Below are 25,773 nucleotides of genomic sequence, written 5' to 3'. Positions count from 1 at the left end.
ATAGCAGAAGAAGCCCCCACACATCCCCTCTGGTGTTAGGAACGACTGACCCGCGCGTTTCACATGATGCAAAGTGAGAAATGAAGGGAAAAAAATGGTCACACGGACCAAGTTAGATTTGCGCGCAAGGACTTGGCTCCAAAAATCTCTGGCGGTGGCGCAAGGAAATCTGCCAGTCTAGTGCGTGTGCGTGCGTGTGTGTGTGTGAGAGAGAGAGAGGGAGAGAGAGAGGGAGAGAGAGGGATAGAGAGGGATAGAGAGAGAGAGAGAGAGAGAGAGAGATCCACGCAGTGATACGCAGAGTCAGAGGGATGCTCTACAGCTGAAAGTGAGGCGGGAAGTCCGGGATTCGCTCCTGTCTCCCACATTCCTGGATAAACACACCACATCACTTAGTTTAGTGCAAACACTCACTGGAGAAGTTCGTTTTCGTGGCAGCTCTGCGATTTTCGTTGAACTTTTTATCTTTCAACCTGCAACACCTCTCAAACTCTTCGGGTTTTCGTGCGCAATGGCTGGTGGCTCAGTGCGTCGGTCTCCTCGCGTCCGCATGGAGGGACTCGGGATACTTGGCTGAAGGAAAGAAAGAGAGACACAGACAAGTGCCGCGCAGCCGACACTGACGACCCTCTGATTGCTGCAGCCTCTTTCCATGAGACACCTTTACCTTTCTCATTTTGGGGATCTATTCCGGAGTCGGTGAGACCGCGCGTCACTGTCTGACTCAACGATGTGCTCCAGTGGCAAAACCTGTGTGTTCCTGCTCCTGCTCAAAAGTGTCCTGTCGGACCCGGGAAGCACAAACCAAGGTGAGAGATTTCAAATTCCCCCTAACGCGCACGCACCCTCACACGCAAAACACAACTGAGGCCACACAACGCGGTCTGGTTTACTGTGCAATCCTAAAAATGTGACGTCATTTATATTTGATTTACTTCGGTCGTCTTGTTATATTCCATCTCATTCCTGGTGTAGGTTGAACCTCTCACCACCTATTGAAAAGTCTGTTTGTTGGCTGAGCTGGAAGACATCAGTCCTGGTTCCAATAATCACTGAGTCTACACAGAACACATCTCTGAATGAGTGGACACAGTGGAAATAATGTTTTGGTTACTTTTTTACGCCAACTCTGCCATGAAATAGACCAATTTGTTCATTTACAGCCTCAAAATGTGCATGAAACTATCTGTTTGCAGTTGGAACCAAGAGACAGTGGATCTATATCTTTACTACTAACCAATGTGTTTATAAAACCTAAAACACACGGCAGTCGTAATCGTGTTTTAGTTTCTCAATGTAGTCTGTCTAAAAATACACTAATCTTACTATTAATTTATCTTCATATTTAAATACTAATTGAAAATGGAATTGCACATCGGTTGCCTGTATCCATAATCTTCAAAGTCATCGGTTGTTTGTGGTAGATATAGATTTGTTTATATAATTAGTTACTGATACTGTTTATATAGTTTATGTCTTTTGAAAGGCTGAACATGGCAATGGTTTAGGAACCTTTTCAACCCATGCTCCAGGTGGACATGCATTATGTTTGAAATGCACAAAACAAACACTCTAACATATTTACAGACTCGCAAAAACAGGTGAAAAATGACAGCGCCGCATCTTTAGTGACCACTGAGTGTTATAGAAACATCAGCCTCTGGCAGGTTCTGTCAGCTACACTGCAGCTTCTGAGTTTATTTCTGCCTCTCCGCATGTCTTCTATGATGAGTTCACATATCCGTGGGTAAAAAACATAAAAGATTCTGGCCCGTACAGTCCCAAGAGGATTCCTCACCGGCATTTGTGTTACACTAAGAAAACGTGTGCACTTCATTATGTTGGGCCAGAGGTGAAAACCAAATGTATCCGAATATATTCCCCACTTCTCATTGTCTAGTCACATGGGCAGTGAGAGAAACACTGGACATAATAATGTCATCTCCACACATACCCATATGCCATAATGTAATCTGTTCTTGACGGCTTCCACTTCAAACACATTTCCAGGGGTCAGTTTAATTTTCCGTCCTGAACGTTTAATGTTTAGGATGCACATTTTCCAAGACGATAGGAGCTCGTCCACTATGTCCAAATGTCAAAGTCTCCTTCACTCAATTCTTCTGTGTGTGTGTGTGTGTGTGTGTGTGTGTGTGTGTGTGTGTGTGCGTGTGCGTGCACTCAGTTTTCCCGACAGGAAGTCTGTCTGCCTGTGGTGGTGATGGATTTGAAGGGGATGGAATGTTCACATGGGGAAACTAAAAAAACTAAAAAACAACGGAAAAATAAAAACAACAGCGGATTTATAAAACTTAGCGAGAACAGGCTAATGTATGCTCGCCGGGTGAAATTTATCTGAGTGAGTTTTGTAATGAATGGGAATCACTTATCTCGGGCCAAGAGAAGAGAGAGATGAGATGTAGTCTTTGTGCAGCGGCTTATTCATGGCTTGTTTTTTGCTGTTTGGGGTCAATATGAAGGAAATTGTGCAATAAATAGTGTCAAAAAATATTGGTGAATTTGCATCTAAAGATACTGTGATGTCTTAAAATCAGCCATGAAATGCATTTTATGGCTGATGCATACATGATAGAGTGCAAAGAGTAAAAGCTGTATGTCCCAAGTAAAAAGTCCTGTTGTTTCCATCAAATGACGGTTGAAAGTCCTGACATTTTAGCAGTTTTCACAAATATTTGTCAGGACTCGGGACAGAGAGCTCGAATCCGGGACAATCCAGGATGAAGCAGGATGACGTGGGGACAAAGTCCATTTTCCTGCCATCATTCCTGGGAGAACTCGTGAGCTTTATCGATATGGACACAACCAAGTTGTGAAGACACAAGTGACCAGACTGCCACGCACGTCGTTTAGCAGTTTGAGTTCATGTGAGTTCAACGCTGCTGCACTTTTGGTAAAGAAATGACGGTTTGTCTTAGACTACGCGAAGTGAAGCTCAGGAACACATCTCTTTTTCTACTCACAGAAAGGCCGATGAAAGAAATGCTGAGAGACAGTTTTGCTGAGTTACGGAAGCTGGTGGAACAGAGGCCATAGCACAGACATGACGTCAAGACTTCAACTCTTTTCAGTTCACAAGCACATGCTCCCATCTGAGGAGCTGTTAACTAGCAATTTTCCGGTGTTTTTCTTTTTACAGATGACTCGCACACAAACCAGTTATCAAAACTGTTATCACTTTATTGCTATTGGTTAATTTCCTCTCAATCACCTAATCACGCAATCAACTAAATAATAGATATTTCTTCATCTCGTGTGTATCTTAAAAGGATGGGCCTGACGTCTCCCAGACAATTTCATCCCAGCAAAGCAGAGGCATTTACGCAGACACTGCACTGTTTTCCTCTTTTAATAAGTGAATGACACATCATCTGTGTCATGATCAGGTGAATTGGATGCTGCTGTTGACTTTCATTGTCAACCCGCATAAATGATGACTCGTCCTCTAACAATGGCTCTCTGAAACCACATCTCTCCCTGTCTCTGAAGAGGATCTCAGCCAAGAGCTTGTCTTTTTTCAATATCCTCAGCCAAACATTTATGTGATTGAGGATTCTGACTAATGTCTATCTTTTCCGTTCGGCAAAAGCCCAGGTTTCAGCGAGGTGTCATCCAGAAATATACTGCAATTTTCTGAAAAGTACTGCTTGGCTGTGTGTTGTTGTCAATGCTGCAAAGGAAAACGTGTGTGTGTGACGTGTGTGTGTGTGTGTGTGACGTGTGTGTGACGTGTGTGTGTGGGTGGGTGTGTGACGTGTGTGTGTGTGTGTGTGTGTGTGTGTGTGTGACCTGTGTGTGTGTGTGTGTGTGTGTGTTTGTGTGTGAAATGTGTGTGTGTGTGCGTGTGTGTGTGGGTGGGTGTGTGACGTGTGTGTGTGTGTGTGTGTGTGTGTGTGTGTGTGTGTGTGTGTGTGTGTGTGTGACTGAGCTGTACGTTATATTGTGCTCCTTTCACACGGTGCAACTAGTAATGCATGCCATGCACTTGGTTGACTCCTAAAATATAAGATTTGTTGTTTTTACAAACAGCAGTTTGAATCATAGGTTAAGAAAAGACTCTGACAATACAGTTGTGTCGCAATAGAGGTCAGCTCTGCAATACACAGCACGATTACATCATAATATCTGTGTAAAAGCTCGCTGAGAGTACATGGAGAAGATTCTTCGGAGCCAGGAGATTCTCCCTGAAATTAAAAAAAAAAAATCTGCCCATCAGCACCTCCAAACTTGTTTTTATATAACTTGTTTAATCTGTCCACACAAACAGCGATGTAGAAAGTGACACGTTGGGGACATACACAGGATCTATATCTTTGGGAAAGCGAATAAGTAAACTGAATTCAGCTTCAGGATTCAGTGTCAAAGATTCGTTCAGTCCATAGACTGTATATAAAAATGCATTGAGTTCTGAAGTGAAGCCAGTGCCTAAAACCTGTTTTGTCTTGAATGACCAGCAGAGGGTGACCAAAATGGTTGTTGGTAGTTTCTTCTTCAATTCAGCGTGATGTTCGTTTTTGTAAATTCTGGTTCTAATTTAGAGTGAAAGAGAGGATGAAGCACCATATGCATTGGTGACGTGGATACTGCGTGATTGACAGATGGTACCGTCCAATAGGTGTAGGTCGCTAGTATAAGTGGATGTGCAGAGGGCGAGCTCTGTCAGGCCTCCAAATATGGTTACTTCTGGTAAACAGGAGACAAAAAACACACTGAAGGGAGTTGGTGGGAAACATTTTTTTTGCTGCTGTCAAACATGGAACATTACTCATGGTTATGAAAGATTCTTAGTCAAAAATCAATGTCTCTGTCTGTCATGGTCCGTCTCACAGTCTCTCTCCCTCCCTCTCTCCATGTCCGGCTTTTGAACAGAGGTAGGACCACCTTATTATAAATTCATCCCTTAATTACCAGCGGGGGATCAGGGCTAAATGAAGTCTTTGTAAATAGTGAAGCGCTTCATTTAGTCTCACCAAAGTACATCTTCTCTGGTTATCTTAACTTCTTCTGACAACATTGAATTAGTGACAGGTCGTCTAAAAAATGTCACAGTTTGGTCGTTAATGTCGACCACTGAAGTGGGATGAACTTTATTGATAGAGATTGCAATTAACTGAGCTGTGTAGAGACGAAGGAAATTGCACATCCATCATATCAAATTGGCTCAGACAGCGTGAGATTGTTACAGTAGTATGTGCGCATTGCAATCATGGACACGCACGAAGACATGAATTTAACATGCTCACCCCAAAAACACCATCAACATTTTTTGGCTTAAATTTCTATTATAATGTCAAAACTAATAGCACAGTGTAATAGCGATAGAAAAACCTTTTACTGGTCCCCTATAAGCCTTGCTTTCACCATTATTCTCTCGGCCAATGGGACGCGTTTGTTGTGGACAGATTATGACTCGAATAATGGCAAAAAGGAACTGCGTCACTTATTGCATAACCAGCAAGGCAAATAATAGCGTTGTCCTGGTATCGGTCACCAGGGATGGAAACGCTAGACATTGATGCTAACGCTGCTAATAAGATAAGATAAGATAAACCTTTATTCGTCCCACAGTGGGGAAATATGGACATTACAGCAGCAAAGTGGACAGAAGAGTATAGAAATAAATTTTAAAAAGCAATAGGTATATAGAAAATATAACAGAAAATATAAAAAGATATATAAATACTATATACAGATCAGTAGCAATAGTTACACATGAAGAATAAATATAAATAGTGGTTAAGTCCTGTGTGTGTGTGTGTGTGTGTGTGTGTGTGTGTGTGTGTGTGTGTTCTAATGCTAGTTGGTGCTATAGGAGCCAGAAAACAAAGTGTATATACAAGGCTAGGGGTTTCGCAAGTTGTCTGTTGCCACTTTAAATTATCACCGTCAGGATCATAAATACTCTGCGTCACTTGACAGATCGGCACGGCAAACTAAATGCTATAGCTGTCAGCGGCAACTACAGATGTTTCCACATGTGATCATATTTATTTGTCTGAAAGTGAACCTCCGTGGTGAGGCGCAGCTTTGTCGTTCTCCTCTACGGGTAAGCAGAGAGTGGGCATGTGTGTGGGTGCACGGCATTAATATTGCCGCACTCATAATTGATTAATTCTCTCGACCAGAGGGTAATAATGTCACCGGGTCACAGGTTCAAAGACATTAAATATCATTCCTCTGAGCGCTCTGTAACTGTGCTGTGACAGGTCGACGTCAACTGCCAAACTATTTTCTATTGATGCACAGTGCACTGAATAAAATGAGTAATCCTCCAGGTCTGACAGGTCAGGCCACTGTTGGGCCGATATTGTCTGAAGTTGGCATTAAGCAGACAAGTGTGAACAGACACTTGACCCAGAATATGACTGACGTGAGTGTGAGTGTCTCTCATCATTAAATCACGACATCCATTCATTCATGGATGTCAAACGAGCGAGATGATGTGGGTCACTTTGACGTGGGTCACTTTGGGGCAGTGTTCTTCCCACTTGTTTCGGTTCGGGAGAATAATCGTCCCACTGTGATTTTGTATCTTCGGATAACAACGAGGCCAAGATCATCATGTGTTCAGTAAATCACACTCCTGGTCCAACTGTACAAAAGCTGCGTTCGCACCAAACGCAAAGCAAATGTTTTTGTGCAGTGAGCTTCCATACAAAGTCAATGCAAAGACACAAGTTTGGCGTCAACATGCGCCGGGTGACGCAAATGACTCGACTCGAATTATGCGAAATTTGCGTCAACTCCAGCAACATGTCATTAAACAGCTCGAGAAAATATTTGCCACACACCGATTCACCATCCCTACTTCCACACTTTTTCACATCATCTTGCAACATATAGGGTATACTGTACTACTTCCTGTATCAGAGCTGGTAGTTGGTGCGGGACCTAAACTTGAAACTGTCCAAATTATACAGTCAACAACTCCAACAATGTGGTACTGTTACTGAGGGCATGGTCGCTATCCATACATGTTGGTATGCTGACTGTATTTTTCTCTGAAGATTGGTTAAATCAAGTCATCTTTTGTTTATTATTTATTGAATGTTTCCATAGTCCCTCCATCTTGCCCCTTTAATTACCTTCGGCTCATCTTGGATGTCATGAAAACCTTTGACCTCTGAGAGGAGGGGGTATTAATCTTCCAGACTTGACCTAGTCGGAGGGCGCGTCTGCTTTGACCTGGACTTTCCTAAGAGCTGTTATTTCATAGGTGGTTGAATCTGATAACGGCTTTACAGCTCTGTCAGCTCCTCACTGACAGCTTGATAACTGTTGTGTGCTCTTTTCGCATTTGTCACCTCCATTTCTCTTCTTTTTAAATTCACTGTCCAACCTCTCTGGCTCTCCCATTCTCCCTCTTCCCCTTTCTGCTCTGTCTCTCCTGTCACTCTCTGTGCTTATTCTGTCGCTCTTACAACCTTTCTCCCCCATTTTACATGGATTTTCTTTTTTTTCCACCACCTCTTTGTCTAGTGGTTCTGTTGGACACTACAACAGTGCTAGGAGAATTGGACTGGAAGACCTATCCTGTCAATGGGGTGAGTGACGTTCGCATTTTCCTTAAATTGTATGAGAAGTTTTTTGTTTTTTTTCAACATTGACTATAACCAGTCAAACAAATACACCAAAAATGAAATAAAACATTTTGATGTACCAATTTTATTTGTTTAGTAGAGCATAGCTTAAAACTGAACCATTGGGCTGGATCAGACAAGGTTTGTTTTGCGCTTAAAGTCAGATACAGAAAGGCGACAGGACATTGGGTCTCATACGGGACAGGCAGAGGGTGACATCTGTTACATGTTTACCTCCTGAGACTGTATTCAGAACAAGACCACACAAAATAATGTTTTAATCAAGAATACGGATATAAAAATTCTTGTATTATTGATGATTGTACTTTTGAAAATTGAAAATTTTGCTCATCCCTATGTAAAAAATGATGATGACATAACCACTTTCTGAAAGGAAAATCAAATCAACATCCTTGAACAAGGAACATTACTAATTCAATTTTACTGACTTTGCTATGGTCAATTAAAAGCTGTTCAAGCAATGACTATATGTAACCCCCCTTTTCACCCTAATTTAGCTGTCCTTTACCTAGACTAGCCCCTTTCGACCAACCAAGAATGGACTCTGTCCTGGTTTGACCAAATAAAAACTGTCCAGAAACCTGAAAAGTTGGTCCGCAGCTTTCATCTTGCATGTCCGAGTTTTGTTTGTTGGTCCATGCTCTTATTTTTAGGTGAAGAATCAATGCACCCAGCTATTTAGCTATTATTGTTTTACTCTTGTTGTACATATTTCTGTTGTCTGCATGCTTCTTTGATGACACGTCCATGATTACAATGGTTTAGGTCCAAACTGTTTGCGAGACCAAAGTTCAAATAACCATGAACGGAACCAGGTCCAAGAACAAGTTCCCTGTTAGTGGAAAAGAGCTGGACATGATGTCTTTTGACTTGCAAATGACCACACCGGTGCTCACTGGGTGAACTTGCTGAGGTCTTTTGATAGGAAAATGTTAGGGGTGTAATGAATTGATTGTCTACTTCAACCAACACAGCTAAAAAGACAACATATCTTTGCCCAAACTGCACAAGCAAATGGAGCTGCCATTTTCGGAGGCAGCTTTTCAAAATCACACCAGCAATTTGTCATTTTATGAGGCCAAACGTCTTCCTGTGCCTCCACTTCTCTCAGCTCCATTAATGAGTGAATCACATTAAGCCCCAAAAGTATTATAAATAAGAATTCACATAAATGAGGCTGTTCTGAAATGTAAAACGTGAAATAAAACTAAATCATAAAAATCTTTGCTGCAATGGCCTCTCTCCTCTTGTGTTATTTTCATAGAACACATGTCTGTGTGCAATGAATACAGATTTGATCTAGCCTTGAAAATATCTAGAGATAAAACTAATTTATTTGTAGCATGTATTTTGGGGGGGGGGGGGGGGGGGGGGGGGTGATGTAGATTTCACTCTTGCAAATAATTCAGCTGGGACTGAGCAAAAATGAGTAACAACAATGACTTTTTTCCCACAATGTCGTGTCTAAGTCAAGACACGAGGTGGTAGGGGGACTGTGCTTTCAGGCTATTATTAAAAGTGTAATAAATCCTTTGGATCAAAACCAATAAATAGAAACAAAATACTGAGATATTCTCAGGGCCAAATGCCAATATTGAAACAGCCTCTCCTCCCTTGCACGCAGCCTAAACAGGTTTTTTGCTATGGGGAGCAACAATGCCATTAATTGGTTGAACAAAAACACACCACCACCCAGATTCACATCAAATCAATAATTCATCACAACTACAGAGATTTAATGATATTTTCATAACACCTCTCTCTCGCAGTCTGACAATGACAAATTGTCTCATTTTAATCAAAACCTCACAGCTCTACAGCAGTTGGAGAGCCTCCACCATTGTTGTTTATACAACAGTATCTGTCTCTGCAATGTGTGTGTGATCATGAAGCATTGATACCCAGATGGGAATTCCACTGTACATTATTATTTTTGCTCTACATTCTCGTCGGCATATTTTGTAAATAGAGGTGCATTTTTCAATCATAAAACTTTGTTTGCAAAGTAGCTTGTGTGCACCTCTTTGGATTTGAAACTTTAAACAGAATTCTGTTAATATCTGTGAATATTTCTTGTGTAATAATGCAGATGAAGCCCATTCCTCCTGAAATCCATAGAACAACATCTGAACACAATCTGTGCCAAATGTCATGCTGATGAAGGGAATCAGGGCAAAGTTACAGGCTTTAGTAGGGACATGGTCAGACGGACTCTGTTCCATGTGAGGTTTCTTACTGCGAAACTCATTTGATTTCCCCTGCATGTCTCTGTAAGTGTGTATTACATCTGATAGAACTGTTTTAATGAAGACGGGTGAGCATCTGTCTCTCCATAAACGATCTTTGTGGTGCGACGTATTGGCGCAAAGACGTGTGTCTCAGCAGCGCATTGGTCAAGCTGGGTGACTGACACGTTCATTGAACCGTCAGAGCCAGTAGAATCGACGGGCAGCATCAAAGTCCCTCCATTCGCTATCTGTGAGGGGCCATTTGACATGAGACTTCCGCCTATGTCGTCGAAGTCAAACGGACCAGGCGGATTAATATCTTGAAATGAAGAGCGGTCCTTGTGCTAAGCTAACGGAATCGGCATTTATGGATCAAAACACAATTTTCCTACAAATACTTTGACGGTAAGACATAATTTATGTATATCGCTGTGTTGATATGAACATTGGTCCGCGGCTGGTGAGCAGAATGTTTGTCTGAGAGTTAGAGGAAGCGTTGGGATCTGCAGAGGCTGGGCGTTAGCATGATATGTAGCTTGTGTTGTTAGCATGTTGGTAGCAGCAGCTATCAGGTCTGACAGCGGTGATATGTTATCGTGTGAAGTTGTCGTGTTCATGCGATATACTGACTCAGTTGTTTGGTGTTTTATTGTGTTTGGTGTCGGTGAAGAGGGTTGACAGTGGCGTGTAGCCGAGCATCTCCCCGTTCTGTGCCGAACGCTGCGTGGGTTCATAGCTTCATGCTTAGCATGTAGCATAATGTGACTCCAAATATAATTTTGATGTCACTTTTTGATACGAACATTTTTCTTTTGCTCTTCTTCGGCCGCTTATTCGAGGAAAGTTGGTCGGAGAGTTGCAATTAATGCACTATTGGAATCGGTGAACTCTGAGCTTTCAATTGATATGTAGCTTGTGTTGTTAGCTTGTGTTGTTAGCTTGTGTTGTTAGCTTGTATTATCACAACTGTCACATGTGGACATATGGGCCGTACAATTTTCGTGTATATGCGACATGCTGATTAAGTTGCCTGTTGTTTTAATTGTGTCTCATACAGGTGTGAACGGTTGATATCGAGGTGTAGCCGAGTTCCTAACCGTTCTGTGAATGTGCTGTTTGTCTATACTGCTTCATGTTGTAGAAAAATGATGAGTGATTTGGTCCAATTGTGTCGGAAACCAAAGCCCGATTATGGAGCAGGTCAAGTATGTCAAAGTGGTTTGAAGTAAATACAAATGAAATACCACGGTGTATTACTCCTTTCGTCCTATGGGTTCCAAGGTATTGTATTGGTTAACTGACTCTGCATTGCACTGAAACCTATCATCCTGTTGTCATAGCTACATGTGACTGTAGTTGTTGACGGTGGACATGAATATGGGTTATTCTGCTGCCAGGGCCCACGAGAGCAGGGGGTGTAGGGGTCTCGTCTTGGGTCTTGTAGGTGTTGTGGCCTTCATTAACTGACAAACAGCCTGAACTACACATGCATCTAACTGCTAGTTCACTGCTTCTAATTCTCTGCTCCAGTCACCAGCCTCACTGTCAAACACCCACTCGCTCTCGCTCTCGCTCTCTCTCGCTCTCTCGCTCTCTCTCTCGCTCTCGCTCTCTCGCTCTCTCTCTCTCTCTCTCTCGCTCTCGCTCTCTCGCTCTCTCTCTCTCTCTCGCTCTCTCTCTCTCCATCTCTCGCTCTCTCTCTCTCTCTCTCTCTCTCGCTCTCTCTCTCTCTCGCTCTCTCTCTCTCCATCTCTCTCTCTCTCTCTCTCCATCTCTCTCTCTCTCTCTCGCTCGCTCGCTCGCTCTCTCTCTCTCTCTCTCTCTCTCTCGCTCTCTCTCTCTCTCTCTCTCTCTGTTTTCCGCCGGCTCCTGAACTATATGTTCTACCTGTGTACCAATATTCTCCCTCAAACTTCTCGAACATCCTGCGGACCTGAAACAGAGGTCATGAATCTGTGGTATTGGCTTGTCTACCTGCTTGCTGCTTCCTCTTCACACTGAGGAGGAAAAGACAGATGAAGTATTTTTTTCTAATGCGCAAAGAATTAACACCATGCTGTCATATGGCAACTACTAAGCAATGGCAGTGAAAAAAATCCTGGCACTGCCCGTGAGGTTTGCTAGAAGTGCAGTGATAACTCTGATCTCATTAGTTATATTATGCTAAGCTCTAAGTTCGTACGCCACGAGAAGGTGAAGAAAGGCAATTTGGAAGAGCAGTTTTTGTGTAAAGTGTAAAGAAATGAATCTTGAGTTCTGAACAAACTTCCTCAGCCCCTCTATTTCCAGCAGAGGATATTAAAGTTGTCAGAGAAATAAATCGTCTAAAAACTGAAGACAAACATTAAATGTGACTAATGAAGGTGAAAGTCAAGTCACTTCAGCGCCAGTGAAAGGAGCGGCACAGTAAGCCTGGTCTCTGTGCAGCTGTCACTGATTTGAAAGATGATATCTCTCTACCGTATCTGCAGAAGCAAAGGTTAAATAGAAACCTTTTTTTTTGTCAGCGATGAAAAGCTTTTATAACAACTTTCCGCTGAATAATCGAGCTGATTGGTTTACAAAACTTCCTCTCACAAGGCATGTTCAGAACAAAGATAATATCTTCATATTAGTCCATAGTACTTTACTGTATGTTTGCCTGTATGCAGTCCAGATAAGCAATTTTTTCACTCCAGATTCCATACACTAGAACTATCACTGTGTCTACTCATAGACTATATGTATATGGACGTAGTCACCGGGTCCAGAAAGTGAAGCCAGTGTGGAAGTGCCTTAAACCTGTATTCTCTCAAATGACCAATAGGGGGCTTATTCAATAGAAGTCTATGGGAAAATGGATCTACTTCTCACTTGATTCATAACGTCAGTAAACATTTTCCTGAGGTGTTCATTTTCTCAAGCGCTATTTTCAAGTCTTCATCAATACATCATGATGTTTATTTAGTAACCTATGGTTGTATTTAGGGTAAAATAGATGAAAAATCAGGGTATGCATTGGAGCGTGTCCCCAAGCCCTCGAGTCTGAAGTGAGACTGGGACTCTTGAATTAATGGTCATTTACTAAACGATAATTATCATATCAACATCATATTCATTCGTTTTCTGTTTTGCTTTGTTACAACAACGTTACAACAACAAATATAATTGTAGTGTGAGTTTCATTGTGTTCATAGAAATGTTTTAATACTGTTTTGGATTAAGTGAGGACAATTTTAACAAACTCAAGGGTCATAAGGGCAACAAATAATGCTCATAAATCACCATCTGCAGTCGTCCAGGTGTTCAGTATTTCATCACAGGGTCTGTCCAAAAACAAAATCAACAGTGAGTGTTTATTTAAGTGCCAGTTCCAGAAAACCTGGCGTTGCACTCCCATATAGCAACATTAGTGTGAGTTCAATACCGTTATTAGTTCCACAACTTGTCCTTAAAACCCGGTTTGTGTCTGCCGCAGTCTGCGAAGCTCGGGTCTAATAGGCAGAGCGATTAGCAGGTGCATATCTGATTTTCTCAGAGAGCGTGGGCTGCAGCTCATCTTTCAAACTCAGAGTTTGCATCGGTTTCCTCTGCTCTGAACCGTGCCACATCCCAAGGGTGCATTTTAAAACACAGAAGCACATAGTGACAAATCACCATTTTCTCTCGCTCGTATGCATAATGGAACGGCAATTACTTAATGCTGATCTTATGCAAACCACAAAGTCTGCTTTTTTTTTGGTAGTCATTTTGTTTCTGTTTCAGAGGTCTGTAAGGCACTGAAACGACAGAATATAAGAGTGTGTCTTATGAAGAAATTCCTCTAACCTCAATTATGTGAGTCTAACAATTCCCTTCTATGACTTATGAAGCGTTTCCACTTTTATAAAGTTGGGGAAAATTTCAGAACTGAGATTTTCTGATTTCTGATTGTCATGTGGCAAAATACTGCAGAGACCTTGCACTGTTGAACTACAACATTAGTACATTACATTCATAGGTATGGATCAAGTTTAGTTAATGCAGGGATTTATTTTTTCAGCCTATTACAGACCGAAATGTTCTCTCCATTTTAAGATTTGCTTTTTTAAATTTTCCCATAGCATTGACAGCAATGACACGATTACATACAACCTCAGATTTACATCGTAAAGACATGAGCACAGCGTTATTGGGTGTTCAGAGAAGTTGGTCCATGCTCCCTCTTTCTTTTGAGTTCCAAATGAAAGAGGGAGTGATTATGATTGATTAATCATTCAGCCCTTGGGTGTCACATAGAGCTAATTTAGATAGCTTAATTAATATAAGATTAATTGCTTTTGCACACTCCAGTCAAGGTTAAAGTGTTATTTAATAATTTACATTAGAGAACAATCCACCTCAGTTGTTTCAGTTTCCTCTGGCTCGACTCATTCTTTCTGTCAACATGCCAACGCCAACGTGATAGAGAACGAGAGTGATACGATGTCACTGGGTGCTTTCCAGTTAGCTACTTAGCTTTTTGCGCATTTTTGAAAAATTTGCAATCATGGAAGAAGCTTCAGTCTTGGGCTGCAGTCGAAAAGTTAAAAAAAATAAATAAAAAAAGGCCTTTCTTACCCACTATTCCTTGACCCTGATGGAAAACACCATGAGGTCAAGAAAATGTGAATGAGTTTGGAAAAGAGATCAGCAGTACGAGAAAACTGCACTTTTGGAGAAGAAGGTGAGCGAGGAGGCTTCCAGAGGAAGGTTACACATTGTAACACCCCTTCAATGGAAATCTGTTCAGTAGCTTTGTCCAAAGTCAGGAGATGCATCCTGGATAAAAAAAAAAAACTTATCCAGGCCTTGTAATAGTCTGACACAATCTGTCCCCTTTTGAAGTTTTCTCCAAATGTGGCCTAGATACAATGTGTATCCCTCATTTACCCACATTAGGACATGAATTGTATACTTTGCAGCCCTCAGTATCCAATAATCTTCTGTGGAGAACCAGCTTTTGATGGAGCATTCGAGTGGTCCTTGTCAACTATTATTTAAAAGGGTCACATAACTTGGTTGGTTCTCTTTTTCACTCAACTAGCTCATGGACTGGTTTATCAAAGTCAAAAGGCGCTGCTGTAAATGATGAAAGACGTTACCTTTTGCCTTGGAAATGTTGAACTCTTTGACGAGGAGGACAGAAATGCACCAGTAGGTTCGGTCTCTGTGCGGCCACACCTCTGTGGGATGCATTGTTTGGAGGATCCGGCCTCTGAATAGAAACATGGCTTTAAACTGTTCACTGCAGCTGACCTGGTTAGAGCGAGTGCTGGTGTGACTGTTACATTATTATTGCATCAAATCACAACCAAAACCAAGTCATCAGTATTGCAATAATTGGTTAAGGCTTGGCTTTGGATGTACCATTGAAACATGGAAATGATTGCACATTAGCTGGAGAGAAAGCACTCACATCTTCTCTTAAGTTAAATTCAGCATAACCCAAACCTTTGCAAACATGGAGGATATGAAAAATACAAAATTAGTCCTTACTATTGCTCATGTCTCTGGGAATTCTCTGGACTTTGAAGAAATACTTGGTGCTCATTTTCGTAGACTAATAGCATTTTAACCTTCACAGTTTTGTCTAAATTTTAAATTTAATTACATGCTTTACATTTTTCTACATCCATGGCCTTAACAGGACAGAACCAAGCAGAGCTGTTCCCATGTCTCGAATGAATCTTGCGCTCTTGAGATATAATTACATGTCCAGCTGTGTAACTGACACAATCTCTGCTGTTGTGAGAAAGAAATGCTGTCACTACACGTTAGGGCTTTTGAAGCTGTGATCATCACACCGTTAAAGCGGAGCCGACAAACGAGAGAGTCTGACTGATGCAACAGCTTGAAAACATTGGTGACGTTAAGTCGTCTCTAAAACCTCGTGTTTCTGTGGAGGTTTGAGTGAATCTGATGGAGGACGCACAGGTTGAACATTTCGCAGAACAGCTCGAAAACCCCATCATTCAAGTGTGTTTGCATTGTAATTTTAAAACATTATTTATTATTTAACAGTCTATCACATACAAGTATAATATATTCCCATTACGGAATGATTGCATACACAATAGCTGACATTAACCAACAAATTACTGTTGTCTAAAAAAGGTCAGTTCACCCAAATGACCATCCCACTAATGCTGGCAGGACATTCCTAATATTATATACACGCCTAGCAGAAACGTATATACTAAATGTAATTGCAGAATAGATGTTGATGTTTGAGAAGAAAATGTTACATTGGGTAAATGTCAAAAACTCCTCATGCAAAAATTAACTAGGTTAAAACTGCTGTTGTAGTGCTAACAAATAAAGGATTTGATTAAATACGTTTAAATAAACTGCCCTTTGTTTTTGATACCATTGGAATATGTGGTGGAGCCAAAAACAAATGTTCACAATTTATAAATGTTACTGTTACAGTTACTAAAGAAATATATTTACTTGCTATGTGACAATTATAATGTTTTTTTTCTTTTCAAATCCATATTTATTTCCTGTATTTCTAAAGTGGGATGCCATCACAGAGATGGACGAGCAGAACAGACCTATTCACACCTTCCAGGTTTGCCACGTAATGGAGCCAAACCAGAACAACTGGCTACGGTCTGGGTGGATCCAACGGCAAGCTGCACAGAGGGTCCGTACCGTATCACAACACTGATCAGATGTAATAGTCTTGTAGCAGGCCTGCTTGTGTGGAAGGCGTATGTGATGTAAAGTAAAAAGAAAGACGACTTCACTCTGTTGGAGTGGGACAGATTTCCATTTGAGTCAAAATTCAAGAGGTGTTTGAAATATTAGGCCAATAGGATTTATTCTACAGACTGTGGTCAGGCAATATGTATAGCCAACTGCAAATAAATAATCTCGTATTAATCGTGTATTTTTAATGTCAAATGAGCTTGTGATCAATTCTTTTCAATCTATATTTTTAACTTAGGTATATGTGGAGCTGCGCTTCACACTGAGAGACTGCAACTCCATCCCCTGGGTGTCTGGCACCTGCAAGGAAACCTTCAACCTCTTTTATCTGCAGTCAGATGAACCACTCCCTGCGGGGACACGGTTTCGGCCTATTGACTATGCCAAGGTTGGTTATTGGAAATTTTTTATCATGGAGAAGAGCTCTCTGTTGCCCTAGTCGTATCATTTAGAAGCAATGAAGTCTGCTAATGAAGTGTTTGTTGTCGACTTTAAGGTGGACACCATCGCAGCAGATGAGAGTTTTACACAGACCGATCTTGGAGACCGTGTGCTTCGCCTGAATACGGAGGTCAGGGAGGTGGGGCCGGTGACTCAGAAGGGCTTCTACTTGGCATTCCAGGATGTGGGGGCTTGTATTGCTCTTGTGTCTGTCAAGGTCCGTGAACAGAGTGGTGGGAGTCATGTTTGCATGAACTACAGCCATGACCTTGTCAATTTTATTTCTTTCACAAGACCAGTAGAACTTGAACTTCCTTTTTTTTCTTCTTCTTTTTCTAAGGTCTTCTACAAACGCTGCCCATCGACTCTGAGGAACCTGGCAGCGTTTCCTGACACAGTGCCGCATATGGACTCGTCCTCCCTGGTGGAAGTGAGGGGTGCATGTGTGGAGAATGCAGAAGAAAGGGACACACCCAAGTTGTACTGTGGTGCTGATGGCGACTGGCTGGTACCATTGGGCCGCTGTGTCTGTAGTATTGGCCACGAGGAAACGGACGGCCACTGCCAGGGTGAGAAGTTGTTTTGGACGTTTTGTGTGCATGTGTGTGTGTTTGTGTTTGTGCTAATTAGAGCAGCACACCTCACCAACAGTGCAATAAAGCTGCAGATATGGAGACAGGATATGAAAAGAGAAGAGAGGGCGTTGCATCACACTGACAGATCTCTAGGGCCTCCCCAGTCATCTGCAGGAGTCTCAGTTTATAGAATTGCTATTCCCTCCTCCCATTCTATGATCCTTCATCCTTGTCTGATCCTTTCCATCCACATCTCTCTTCATCTCTTTTCAGCTCCACCTCCCCACATCATCTTCGCTTCTCTCTTGTCCACTTTGTTTGCACTTCACTTTCCCCCCTTCGCTCTCCTCTTTTCATCCTCTCTTTTTTATCCCTTTCTTTTAATCCTCACTCTCACTCTCTCCCATTGCCACCCCCTTCTGCTATGAGACCATAAATATTGTGAATATGAAGAGATTAATGTCTGTCACCGAGAGGTTTCTCACATTTCAAAATCATTACTTTGGCTCTCATGAGGGCCTCTATGTATTGATCATGTGGTTCAAATGGGGAAATAATTTCTTGGAATATCAATCCGTTTCTGGATTTGTGCTATTAACGTTTGGTGTTGCATTGATGAATATCATTCTGTGGCAGATAAATGCAAATATTCACCACTCAAAACACTTACATAAAAGCTTGTGATTGCATCCTCTCTGATTTGTAGTGTCAGCGTTGCCTAAATGTGGCCGATTGTCAACAGTACAGATTAAGAAAAAGTTAAAGCAACTGTTGAGTTGTTCCAGATAGGCTTTGGCCTGGTTTCTCAATTAGACTGTGCAGACAGACTCTGAACTTGCTGGCTAATTACCTTCATTTGTTAGTTTCACAGCTAATTTATCTCACACCTAGTCTTTCCTAAAACTCCTCCACCTCTCTTTTTTTCATTCACGAGGCTCAGACTAACTGTAATTACGGCAGGAGCTAAATTGAGCCACACTGCATGATTACAATTAAAGTGTGTTACTCTCTGTTGCTTACTACGTTTGCAGACTTACAGAAGTCTCAGCTCGTCGGGGTGAGATTCATTGGTACCCCTGTGGAGATGTGGTTACTCAGGTTATTACAGAGACAACTCCAACAGTCATTAGTACAGCTGATATGTAGGACGAGCTGTAATAGCAGCTTTTATTTGCTCCGCTGGTGTAATTTTTCTTTTTATCATCTTTGCTTTTATCTAATTAATATAATTTTTTTTTCTCTCTCTTCTCCCTTAATCATCACAAAGATTGGATTTAAACGACACAGGAGCGATTACTGACGTGACAGCAGCTAAGGAGCAGTGCTGTAATGGTGTCCTTCGTATATGTCCTACATCTATAGTCCCCCATCCCCTTTGGCTGGCAGTACAGTAGCTGCTTCTCTCCATTGTACTGAAGCTGCATCAGTGCCAATGGGATTTCTGCAGCAGCTATCCCTGCTGCCAAGAATGAATGGGCCGGTTACTCCCATTCATTGTAGCTGCTTCTTAATTTTCTGATAGTTAGTTATTTCATGCTATAAAAAGGGGGAAGAACGCCTTCATTTTTGTACAGTGGGAGGACCTGGAGACTTGTCGTCCATCTTTATATACAGTCGTTGCATTGGGTTGAATAACCAGAAAGACATGTCTGTGCTAAGAGAATGCCCAAAAAAATAAAGAACCAACAAAACAAGGTATATTATTACAGTACGTTGAAGCAAAAATCACATACAATGTACAGTACTGTGTGTTTACTTTTGACAGGGCTAGACAAGCAGATTCCCCATGTGTCGAGTCTTTGTGACTGCTGAATGTTTTCCGTGGCGTACTAGTCGTTTAGGCATGTAACTAATATCTCTCTAATCATCTGACTGAAGCTTGAAATAAAAGAGGTGTATTTCCCAAAATAGAATCAACACTCTCTGAAATGTTACAGTAGCATAAGCAGTCATGTGCTGTATTACTCTTCTGTGCAGTAGAGACTGTTGTGTCCGGTTGTATAAAAAATGTAGACATCTCCAACAGCATCTTTAAACTCATTAAGATTAGGTTAAAAGAAGTAGTCAATAGTAACAGCACCCCATGACCTCGAAATCAATGATTTATGGCTTTGATTTAGTTTGTTTTCCCTCATCAATATTTTCCATAGGCCCTTGCAGAGCCTGTGCTGCGATGAAGTGCACTTTGCAAGTAGTTGCAGGAAGTTTAGGCATGAACTTGCGGTGACTTCTGCTTTCTCCTCGTTTTCATTTTGGAACACTGCTTCAAAGGGTACTGTGATCAAAGCTGTCTGCGAGGCAGCATGGGGAAGAGCAAAAGAGGGAGGGAGGGAGAGAGAGAGAGAGAGAGAGAGAGAGAGAGAGGGAAAACCCCCACACTCCCAAATAGAAGCAGAGCTCTGCGCTTACACGTCCATCTTTCCCTCCCAGCTGCCGAAACAAAGGCATCAGCGCTTATCAAACTCTGCTTTCCACCCCAATAGCATTCCGCCAGACTGTTTTGACATCTCAATTGAGTGTTTTATTATGCTATTCCTTTCATTCCATGTCATCCACAAGGGGATTACTCAGAGATAGGCTGGTTATATCATGACCTAGATAAGGCAACATCATAGTGCTAATGCTATTTGTTCCACATCCTTTCGTCACAGCATCAGATTCAGGAGGCGGTGAATCGTGGGGGAGGCTAATAGAGACGTCTTTTTTGAATTTCGTTTGAAAAAGAACAGATATGCAGACAAGACCCAAAACCCACCAGTAGACTAAGTCGTGGCATTCAATAGCTAGAAAATATGCTTCTTAAATCCAAATATTTTGGTTTCAGGAAAGCCTTTAGAGTGACAATTCTGCCGCTAACAGCTCCCATACTTTTCCCAAAGTTGATAACTATACAGCCCAGTTTCTTTTAGGTTAGGAATCAAACTAACAAACAAACAGGCAGACATTTTCAGAATTACATGATAAATTCTTGTGAGATTTTTTTTTCCAGTAATCATCTATATGCTTGCTAACTGATGACCTCTGCTGTCTCGAGAGGTCATAAAGATTGATCAGGCAAGGCAAAGTGCAAACTTGTGACCTCAATTTCAGGTAAAGTAGAATAGGAAATTATGAAGTCAATACATTCTCTGAGTTATGTCCAAGTTACCGTGCCCCTCTTCTGTCCATTAAGGACGGTGTTTACTCTGGCTTTTAACGCTGCTCAGCCAGACCAGAGCATCGCTCATTCTCTGTGAACTTCCCATCTGCACATCAAAGCTGAAAGACCAAGGTAAACATAGTCTCCAGCTCCATCTGTTTCTGACAACGTAAGCCAAGAGAAAATGTCCAAGTCTGCACACCCAAACAACTCAGAATCTCCTTGGCTTTGTTCTGAGGAGAAATAAAATTTGTTTTTCATATTATTTACTCAGGACGGACTGTCCGCATCATTATTTGCAGGTGATCAAATTGGATTTGTGTTTCCAGACCATCACCTACTGCGTCCGTCTCAGTTGCTGTTGGAACGGCGAGGACATCGGTAACTACACAACTACTGTCACACTGGATTTGACGTTGTTGTTGTTGTATGTCCCCTTTGATAATGACTCAAAATATATATTTTTAATCAGATTTGAGCAGCAAGAACATCCAGAATGATACACACCTGTCAAGATCTGATTGGAATCACATTTCAGACCAACTTCAAATGTGGTTTGGATCCAATTTCATCTGTTTTTTTCCCGTCCAGACTATCAATCTGGACGCCACTGGAAACCATAAAACGCAGTATCGTGCTGTCAGTGGGAACAAAGGCTTAGTTGGTTTGTCACAGTCCGGCAAATGTGCAGGTGTTGTGCTTCTTTCGACCAAACCCCATGTCAATTATCAATTGAAACTCAAATCTTAAGCAAGTGATACTTAGGTGAAACTCTTAACCTGAGGCCATAGTTTAAGCACTGCAAAGTGCTTTGAAAAGTGTTTTCTTTTTAAGCTTCTCTGATCAATATTTATAAGAACCTAATTACTATGTGTAATTTAAAAGGGATGGCTTGTAGCAATGAACCCATAGAGAATTATCATCCAATTCTGCAGTTCTCCTGAGCTCAACAGAGCTTTACAGCATCTTTCCGCTCATTATTTTGTTTAGTGTTTTGATTCACTTACCGCCCTTTCACCAGTGTTTTCAGCAGACAGGCAGCTTTTTTCAGCAAAATGCACTGCAGAGCACCAAACAACAAATTTGAATTCAACACAAATTCAAATAACTTTAGTTATCCAAGAGGACCTTCGTTTGCGTAATACCATCAGTGCGTATCGTACATTTCTACAACATTTAATATACAACAGTGGTAAGCTTATATGAGTAAACAAAAACATGAATAAAACAATAAAGAGCATTAAATTGAGAAGTGTTGAAATAAATTGATCAACCATTAATTAGTCTAATGGATGTGGACATGTCCTAGTCCTGACTGTGAGTGATCTGTATCCAGGTCTTGAGGATAAGTGAGTGTAATGACTGTGTACACGTTTGTTATTTTAAGTTTATGATTTGATAATTGTTTACAGTTCATTGTACTGCCCCCAACTGGCTGTAACAAATCAAACGTAATGAGTGGAAATTTAAGAGTTTACGTTTAGTCAATCTTCCTGTCTCCATACCATCAAGACTGGTAACAGGCCAGTATCATAAATGACTAATTTGTTTTTAAAAAATGTGTCATTAGTTGATTATTTGAAACAATCAACTATTTAATTTTTATTTAGATTCATTAATTTTTCAAGCAAAAATGCCCCAAAAGGTCAGCTTAAAAAATATGAGGATGTGTGATTTTCTTTGTCATAAGTATGACAGTTATTTAAATTACTGAATCAGTTTTGGACTTTTGGAAGAATAGAACAAGACACCTTTCCATGTCGCATTGGGCGACATTTTATAGACTAAATGATTCATCAATTAATCGACCTAATAATCAACAATAGATGATGAAAAAAATAATTGCTACTTTCAGCTCCAAGGAAGGTGAAACGGTATTTGCATTATTGTCTTTGTTTGTTTGTTCTATGTAGAAATCGAGTAAGAATATGCATTTTGTGCCAATATTGTTCCTTTCATGAATAAGATTGTCTTCCATGCCAAAAAGCCCTACAACAGATAGTGACCAAATTGGATCTCATTATGTGTCTGTGTGTACGTGTATGTTTTCAAAGTTTTTGATACAAAGAGTGGTATTATAATAGCAGAGTATTGTAATTGCTTTTTGGTGGTGAACTTCCCAGTTCATAATGGGGAGCAGGAAGCAGCCGGAGACTCAAATGAATGCGTGTGTTTGTTGCCTTTGGCAGGAGCTCGGTATAGGAGGAAAGTAATATACAAGTGAATTAGGTTCCTCAAAAATTGGAAGTTGAGTGACAAATTACTCTTCTCATTATAGGAGCTTACCGACAATGCGATTTTGGAAATGCTATGTCTGTGTTAATCTTTCGTCTCATTCCTTTTTACATATCGTCATATTCAATTATGTCGACATGGAGATTTTTTTTCCCTTGTATTTTTTTTCTTCTTGGAAATCTAATTTGTGCTCCGACTTGCATGTGATTCTCTTTTTCAGTAAAAACCTCTGTATTTTAAGGAAATATATGTAAAAAGAAATTTTAAACAGACTGATAATTAGTTGGTTATCAGTCATTTGACCAAATGTTGATTGGCAACATTTTTTATATTCCAATAATAGTAGTTTACTCAAGAAAAAATGTAAAATATTTGCAGATTTCAGCTTCTCAAATGTGAGGATATGCTGCTGTTGTCTGTTCTATATCCGTTCGAATTGAATATATTTGAATTGAGGACTTTTTCTTGGAGAAAATAAGCAATTTCAAGATGTCCCCATATTTCATAGACAGAATAACGCATCGTAACGAGTATCAACAGACTCGTCTGCATTAAAAATAACTGTAGCATTTCAGGTGCAGGAATATCATGGCCAAAATAATTCATGATAATGATATTCTCATGATATCTATCGAAGTTTTGAAAAGAAATAATGAGGCCATCAGTCAAATTTATCCTTAACTTTGTTAATTGTTTGTTTTGTTTAGTTTTGAAAAGTTAAGTTCACACCTTGAGTGTGAACGAAAATGGTTACTATATCATAGCAGAAAGAAGCAGAAAAGATTGTCTGAGGCTCTGGATTATATAAAAAAATATAAATTTATGTCATTAACATGACTTATAACAAATCCACGGTCAGTTAATCCAGTTTCACCTGTTAGAATTTGCTGATTGATTTTTATTGGTATTGTTGCTTTTAGCTCATAATCTTACACATTTAATACAGGTTCAATTTCCATGAACAGAAAAAAAATATAAACTTAACTGCATGACGGAAAAGCATACCAATCAGAAAACCCATTACTTTGTGAATAATGTACGTACCAGGAGCAATTAGTTCAGTTTACTTTATTTTTCGCCAGAATAATCCACTCGGTGACAATAATCCTTTACAAGGCGTCCCGGGTGCAGTACTTGATACAGGGCAGCAGCTGAACATCATTCATGGGACATGAAAAGCACTGTATAATAAAAAGGCTAACATCAACAGAAGGTGGTTATGTTTCTCAATAGAGGAAATAGTGTATTAGACAATAAAGTTTTCAAGGAATTGTCTGTGAGGAAGAAAAGAAATGACTGTGCATCACCATTAGCTAAATCTTTGTGCTCCTAAAAAGATTTTTAAATGCTGAGTTTATAAAATCCCTCTATGCCAGAGTGGGTTTTGTCTGAATTCCACTATAGTTTCATTATTACATTGTCTGTCTTATAATAGGGACATTTATTTGTTCAATTTGATATTATTACCCCACCCACACACATATATTCTCATAAAATCACCACAATAAAATTATCCTGAGATTCCCAGAATATTAAATAACTGCACCATTAGTGCTTTATTTCTCTCTGCTGTGATAAGTCTGGGGAGAAGGAGGCAATCATTCATGGTTTTTGCCATCTCCTGATAAGCCTTAAGGGAAAGAGCGCAGGAGTGAAAATCAGGAGTTGAGATGGGAAGAGAAAAAATATTGGAAGAAAGATGAAATAAACAAGAAAAGGTATGTGGCAATGCTGAACAGTTAAGAGGAAAACTAGAGCGATAAGGAATGGGGGGGTTAATGAAATAACGCGGGGTGGACTGCAGGAAGTAATGAGGTAGTAATATGAGCAGGGGTAAGGATGAAAAACTGAAAATACTTAGGTCAGCATGAGATTTTCGACTGAAAGCAGGATATAATTGAATTCCATAATGCATTATTTGTATGTTAATAGCTCTTTTTTTATCTGCCTGACAAGAAATAAAAACTTCCCTCTGTTTGCATTGAAGGGAATTTGAAAATGGGACTCTATTAAACCTGCTGATTACCACAAATGGGCTACAGAGTCTTTTACATATAGCTAAATAATTTTTATCACACCCAGTTTATCATAAATTTACCGTCTGAACTCCTATTTAGCTTAATTTTCTACGTGACATACATCAATTCTGGCAGTATGATTTAAGTTTGGTTTTTCGTCACCACCAGCAGTGTCACATCATATTTAATAACTTAATAATTTGAAAATTGTGAAATTACTTTTTGACATCTGCTAGCTACAGACACTTTCCATTATAACATTGGCTTACAAGCATCCTGTCGAATGTTCTGTACGTATTCTTTTACGTGTTAGTAATGTCAAAAAGTTAATTTTCCCATTCAAAAGTGAGGGATAGAATAATACTTTCAAAACCCAGTGTTCATTTAATAACTTCTGGCATTTTGGAGAGTGGCTGTTGGCTCTCTTACTGGGAGCGCTCTGAGAGACTGTTGTTGCCAGACTAAACATTTTGGGAGGACTCCGGTCAGAGTGAATTAAACTTGACTCGAGACTTGACTTGACTTGAAGCATATGTTGCTGGTGATTGGTAGGCCAATCACCCAGGTTTATCTTGTTTATCTTATCTTGTCTGATCGTGCCTTGCCTACAATGAAAAAAGCAAAATGGTGGTGTTGTACAGTGGAAGTCTATACGTGGCAATATTATTACTAAACCTCAGTTGCTCTGAGAGTTGGTTGTAATGTGTTTATTTTCAAAACATTTCTCTACGTGCATTTGCCATTCTTGAATTGAATTGAAATACTTAATTTTGAATATAAAAAAAAAATTGGAAATAATAAATACAT

General features: G+C 40.4%; 1 protein-coding gene across 4 annotated transcripts in view; it reads left to right on the top strand.

Annotated features, from left to right (window-relative positions):
• Positions 1 to 333: 333 nt before the first annotated feature.
• LOC118302608 (ephrin type-A receptor 6-like) overlaps positions 334 to 25,773 on the top strand; it is a 43,918-nt gene continuing 18,478 nt past the window's right edge. Inside the window, exons 1-6 of one of the 4 annotated variants that reach the window (XM_035628896.2) lie at positions 334 to 809; positions 7,498 to 7,562; positions 16,365 to 16,493; positions 16,797 to 16,946; positions 17,055 to 17,216; positions 17,340 to 17,568. In XM_035628896.2, the coding sequence (XP_035484789.1) occupies positions 731 to 809; positions 7,498 to 7,562; positions 16,365 to 16,493; positions 16,797 to 16,946; positions 17,055 to 17,216; positions 17,340 to 17,568 (814 nt within the window). In that variant the 5' untranslated portion in view covers positions 334 to 730. Of the gene's footprint in view, positions 810 to 7,497; positions 7,563 to 10,031; positions 10,253 to 16,364; positions 16,494 to 16,796; positions 16,947 to 17,054; positions 17,217 to 17,339; positions 17,569 to 25,773 lie in introns of those variants that run through there. The other 3 variants (XM_035628895.2, XM_035628894.2, XM_035628897.2) reach the window with 3 other exon arrangements.

This window comes from Scophthalmus maximus, chromosome 4 (genome assembly GCF_022379125.1).
Source record: "Scophthalmus maximus strain ysfricsl-2021 chromosome 4, ASM2237912v1, whole genome shotgun sequence".
Lineage (NCBI taxonomy): Eukaryota > Metazoa > Chordata > Actinopteri > Pleuronectiformes > Scophthalmidae > Scophthalmus > Scophthalmus maximus.
The sequence above is the reverse complement of the archived record's forward strand: the minus strand, read 5'-3'. Positions and strand labels throughout refer to the sequence as shown.